Raw genomic sequence first — 5578 nt, 5'->3', positions numbered from 1 at the left:
AGCTCCATGGGATCGTAATCGCTTGGGATCGTAATCGCTTGGGTTGTGGAAACACTCGGGAAGATCTGAGATAAGCACCTGAGCCCTCCTCCCCTCTGGCTGCCATCCCAGATGAAGCTCCTGTGATGGGCTGATGGAGAATGGGGTGCCAGGCATTGGGGAAGAGCAATGCTGCTGCCGAGGCACGAGGGGACAGGACCAGACAGGGACAGGAGTGGATGTGGTCACACTCCTCCTTGGGGGGCAGGAGCAGTGCCATGGGGTGCTGGCTGCACTCAGAGGTCTGGGTCCTCAGCAGCAGGAAGCTGCTGATGCCGCTTTGTTCCCCCTTTCCTTACAAGTGAGGAGATGCTGTTATGCCACATGTGGAGCTGGCAGCCCCGAGGTTCACCCCCAGCCCTGGAATGAGTCTTTCCCTCCACCTCCATGGACAGGGAGCAGGAAGTCGGGAAGGATCGGGCAGAGGAAGGGCTCAGCTCCGCCGTAAAAGCGTGGCCACAGATGACTTTTCCCCTCCTTGGATGGACACTGTCCAACGTCAGCACAGCCCTGACCTTCACACTCTGCCTGGTGAAACACTCAAGCTTTTCTATCCCCCAAACCCCCACAGCACAAGTGGGAAAGCAGAGCTCCACAGCCAGCTGGTTCCTCCCACCACCGTGTGCTGCCTTGGTTTTCCTGCAGGTGAACAAATCCCGGGTGTAAAAGCAGACACCACGGGATGTGGGATGGGGGTAGGGATTGCAGCTCCCTCAGGCAGGCTTTTGCAACACTGCACAAGTGGCGTGTGCAATCCAAAGGGAGCAAAGAGCTCGGGTAAGGGTTGCAAATGCTGGCTCAGGAGGGAAAAGACTGACAGATGAAGTGGTTTTAAGGTGGGGAAGGACTTGGAGAAGCACATGGAATTATCCTCATCATAGGACCAAATGCTTGACATTGCTGGACCTCTCTTACAAGAACTAATGAACCTCTTGTATGTTCTAACACTTTACTCGTTGTTACAAGCAAGGAAACGGAGGCACCGGGAGGAGAATCGCTTCACCAGCGGCTGCTCCATCTGACCCTCTGCCACCCGCTCAGACCCCAGCCCAAAGAGGAAGCTGAAGGTTTTAGCTGTTGATGAAAATGGATTTTGAAGCCTCCAGTGAGGTCACCAGCCCCTTCCCCATGCTCAGGCCAAGCCTCAGCCGTGCACTTGACTCCACGTCTCCATTGTGTGTCTGAGGACTCCTCACGCCTGTCCTCAGCGGGCTCTAGACAAAACAATCCCATTTCTTTCCATCTGTCCTTGCAGGTCCTGTTTTTCCTACCCCTCTGCTCATTCTCACTGCTCTCCCCTGGATTCCCTCCAGCTCCTCCCAGAATTGGACATTTTTCTAGAGCTAGGCCCTTACCAGGATGGAGGAGAATGGCAAGCAGCACTCCTGGGGATGCATTCCACAGGGATCTTTGCTTTGTTTGGGGTTTGTTGCAACAACATGACTTCTTGGCTCATGTCATGCTTCACTGCAACCCCTAGGTTTCCTTCTGAAAGCACTCTGGAATTGCACCAGGTTAAGGATGGAGCTGCTCCCCCTGCTAGGACTCAAGTCCAGCTCTAAATCCAGCTTCCAGACCAAGCTTCAGGCTTTTCTCTGGAATATCAAGGATATCTTTTGCCCTAGGGGATGGGTGATGATACAACAAGCACTCCACAGACCTGCAGCCTCTTTTCTTATACTAAAAACCTCCAGACATAAACCCCCTGGTTGACACCTGGGTAGCAGAGGTAGGTGAGAATCAACTCAGCTCGCCTTAGCAGCCTGCAACACCGAGCAATGGCCACCTTGTGTGGTTGAAAGAGGTTTGGAAGTTCCAGCCAGCATCCCAGGAGCAGTGGAGCCAAGCACTCACCTTGTGTCCCAGCTGTGGGCAGAGCCAGGGGAGGGAGCCAGCTCCTGACACACACCAGGCCCAGTGCTCCACAGGGAGTGAGCAGTTGGCCATGGTGTAACATCAGAGCTGGCTCCGACTCGCCTCCTGAGACCCAGGCTCAGAGCTGGAGAACAGCAACACCATCTCCCAGCTGTGGGAACCAAAGCAGCACAACCACAAGGCCAGACATCAGGAAACAGCCTCAACCTTGAGGGCCAGCGAGGGATGGACCGGATTAAACTGCATTTCCACAGGAGACAAAGATGATTTTACCTAAGAACGTCCCTGATCTCAAAGATACTCAGCTTTACAGATGTTCTAATTTGTGCTGCTTCCTGTGATCTCTGCAAACCAGAGCTCTCATCTTCTCAGAAAGCCTAAAAGCTGACTGATGCCTGCTGTGCTATCAGTGCAGCAGCCCAAAACCCACTGATACCTGTGCTGTGTCCAGGGCTTGCTCCAGGAGGATGACACTCTCCTGCTTCCTCACCTTCCTGGCATTGTGGCTGCCCCATCCCTGGCAGTGTTCAAGGCCAGGTTGGACACAGGGGCTTGGAGCAACCTGCTCTAGTGGAAGGTTTCCCTGTCCCTGACAGGGGGTCAGAACTGGATGAGCTTTAAGGTCCCTTCCAACTAGTCTGTGATTCAGAAAAACATCTCTGTTCCTCCTCTGTGGCAGCTCTTTCCAGATAGGGAAAGGGCCATCTCCTCTGCAGCTCTTCCCAATATCTTCCCAGTGCATTTTTCCTCATTATCTCTAACTTTTTATGATCCTCAAGAAGTATCTTGTTCCTTCCCCATGGGGAATTTAGTTACTTCCCCAGAACTCTGTAACTGAGTTGAACTGGTTGGGAGATGTGTTGCTGTAGAGCTGTCATGCCTTTACTTTGCAAGTATTTGTGCTCTTTCCAAGTTTAAGATGTGCTGAATCCATAAACATGTAACAAGCTCCATGTGCCGAGTGCTTCCATGATTAACACTGCAGTGGTGACTTCAGAAGAGCTTCAAGTATTCCTTTGAGTCTCCTCAGGCAATTGCAGGATTGAACCTTCACATTTTGGTTCCTGGAAAACCTTTCAGCAGATCACAAGTAGCTGCTGTTACAGATAGGCTTCCCACATGTTATTCCCAAAACTGCTCCCAGATTTAGCTTCCCCTCAGAAATGGAAGCTCTAAGAATGGAAGTAATGAGGTGCAGAGAAGCAAACTTGTGATTTTTAGAGCAAACAACAGATTTGAGGTTTGATGAACAGCAAAAGGGAGCTCAGCGTAGATGGAGGGTTCCTACCACCCAAGTACTGACCCAGCTCTGCTTTAGTTTTAGGGGTGCCTCTTGGACACAAGAGCCAACATGAACGTGGGAACGGCGCACAGCGAGGTGAATCCCAACACCCGGGTCATGAACAGCCGGGGCATCTGGTTGTCCTACATCCTTGGAATTGGGCTGCTGCACGTCGTGCTCCTGAGCATCCCCTTCTTCAGCGTCCCTGTGGTTTGGACTCTTACCAACATCATTCACAACATGGTAAGGGAATGGTGTGGCTGGCTTGACTTCCCGGGGCAGGGAGAGGTCATCTCTCAGCAGCAGCTTTTCTTCTGAGAGCCATTTAGGGAGATTCTTGTTCAAACAATTCCTTTCTCTTTATTTCTAAAGATGCAGTGTAAGTTACTCAACCTCCACCCCTCAGATTGCACCTTTGCCTCTAGGTCATAGATTTAAATCCAGCCTAGGTACTGATGAGACAGCAAAGATCTGGTGAGGCTGCTCAGAGGGGACACTGAATTATTTGCCTGTAGGGCAAGCCCTTTAGCTGACAGGTCACAGAAGGTGGCAGGACAGCCTTCACTTTGGTGGCTACAACCTGAATTTGCCTCAGCAGAGTTAAGAAAACAAAACTAAAACCCAAACTTTGTTCTGCTTAAAGATTAGTCCAGGTTCAGCCACTTCTAAGGACCAGGTACCCAGATGAATGGGTGGCAGTGCTGTGCTGGGGGCACAGAGGCACATTCCAGGGTGCAGGCCAGGAGCTGCTTTAGTGCCTCCACCATCCCACTGCACAAGTCTCTGCATGTCCTGCAGCTGAGGAGCAGCCCTTCAGCCTCAGGCACAGGGGACAAAATACCTCAGAGATGCAGCAATTGATTTTGCATCCTTTATTTAAAATAATACCTCAGCCTGAGAATATTCCAGAGACAAAAGCGACCCCCTTACCAGGAATCCTCCCGCTGATGTTGTTCACATCTAGCTGGGGGGGAACCCACAAACCCACCAACAAGAGCTGCTTGGAGCTCAGCTCCCAAGCTGCCTGCTTTATATCCAGCTCCTTCCCCTTTTCGGGCAGCTTAAACAATGAGGTCATGGGAACAGAAAGGAGTTTAAAAGCCAGCAGTGGCGACTCTTCAAAGCCATGTGATGCAGCCAGACACTTGTTGTTTATCTGTGCCTTGGGTTCCACTCCAAGAGGTTCACTCGTAATCAGAGTAGGAACAGACCCTCACTGCCCACAGCTCCACCAGCACCTTTTTTAGACAGCCTTTGGCATTGGTGGTGCACGGCAGAGTGATTCCACACTAATCTCCTGATCCCAGAGACGGGAGCGCTGTAATCTTGCAACCACCTTCTTGGCTTATGCCCAGAAGCTGAAGCAGAGGCCTCAAGTGTGACAGCCAAGCCTGAGCTAACCCCGGGTGCCTTCCTTCCCAGCTCTCCCCGCTTCCTTAGCTGCATTTTCCAGCGGGGACGATGCATCCCTCTAGTGGCACAGCGCGCTGGTGCAGGCTCCCCAAACAGTTCATGAAGCTGAAGGTTTCTGATGGTGTGGAGGACCCCTGCGTGCTTCACACTGCGTTTGTATTTGCTACAGAGCATGTACATCTTCCTACATACCGTGAAAGGAACTCCTTTTGAGACTCCGGACCAGGGCAAGGCTCGGCTGCTCACGCACTGGGAGCAGATGGACTATGGAGTGCAGTTCACGGCATCACGGAAGTTCCTCACCATCATGCCCATCGTCCTGTGAGTACTTCATGTGCTGTCCTGGGAAACAAAACCACAAAGTGCTATAACTCAGCTCTCCCCTCCTCTGTTCTCCTCCTTTCCAGGTATTTTCTAACCAGCTTTTACACAAAGTACGACCGCATCCACTTCGTCATCAACACCATCTCCCTCATGAGCGTCCTGATCCCCAAACTGCCGCAGTTCCACGGAGTCCGGATCTTTGGGATCAACAAGTACTGAGCTGTGTGGCCAGAGCGAATGCAAGAGGAGCAGGGGGAGAGGGGGATGTTCCTTCTCTCTAGTCCCATTTCTCCTTCCCCACGCAGACTGGGATGTAATTTCACAGCGGCTGTTTAACTGCAGTATCCGATAGACATACACCGCATGCTGGATCCTCACGCCCAATAAACCTAAGCCAGCTCCAGAGTAGAGTTTAGCGGGAGCAGGATGCATGGCACTGGATTTCTTTTATTCCAGTGTCATAACTAGATGCAGACTTCAAGGTACAACAAGGATGAATTCTGGTGGGATTTTAATCTATCCCAGACATTGAATGAAGATGGATGAAGGGAAAAGCTTTTAGTGCTGGTACTATTGCTGTGGTAAATGCACTTTAATATATTTCCCTTTCTGAAGCTAAGTGCTTTAAGTGATACGTGGGGGAAA

General features: G+C 51.4%; 1 protein-coding gene across 1 annotated transcript; it reads left to right on the top strand.

Annotated features, from left to right (window-relative positions):
• Positions 1–3259: 3259 nt before the first annotated feature.
• On the top strand, positions 3260–5341 carry LOC104408022 (ORM1-like protein 3). The gene is made up of 3 exons (XM_010017468.1): positions 3260–3439; positions 4779–4930; positions 5017–5341. The coding sequence occupies exons 1-3, from the start codon at positions 3266–3268 to the stop codon at positions 5150–5152; spliced, it is 462 nt and encodes a 153-aa protein (XP_010015770.1). The 5' UTR covers positions 3260–3265; the 3' UTR covers positions 5153–5341.
• Positions 5342–5578: the final 237 nt, after the last annotated feature.

The sequence above is a fragment of the Nestor notabilis genome, unplaced genomic scaffold, assembly GCF_000696875.1.
Source record: "Nestor notabilis isolate BGI_N333 unplaced genomic scaffold, ASM69687v1 scaffold27206, whole genome shotgun sequence".
Classification (NCBI taxonomy): Eukaryota; Metazoa; Chordata; class Aves; order Psittaciformes; family Psittacidae; genus Nestor; species Nestor notabilis.
The sequence above is the reverse complement of the archived record's forward strand: the minus strand, read 5'-3'. Positions and strand labels throughout refer to the sequence as shown.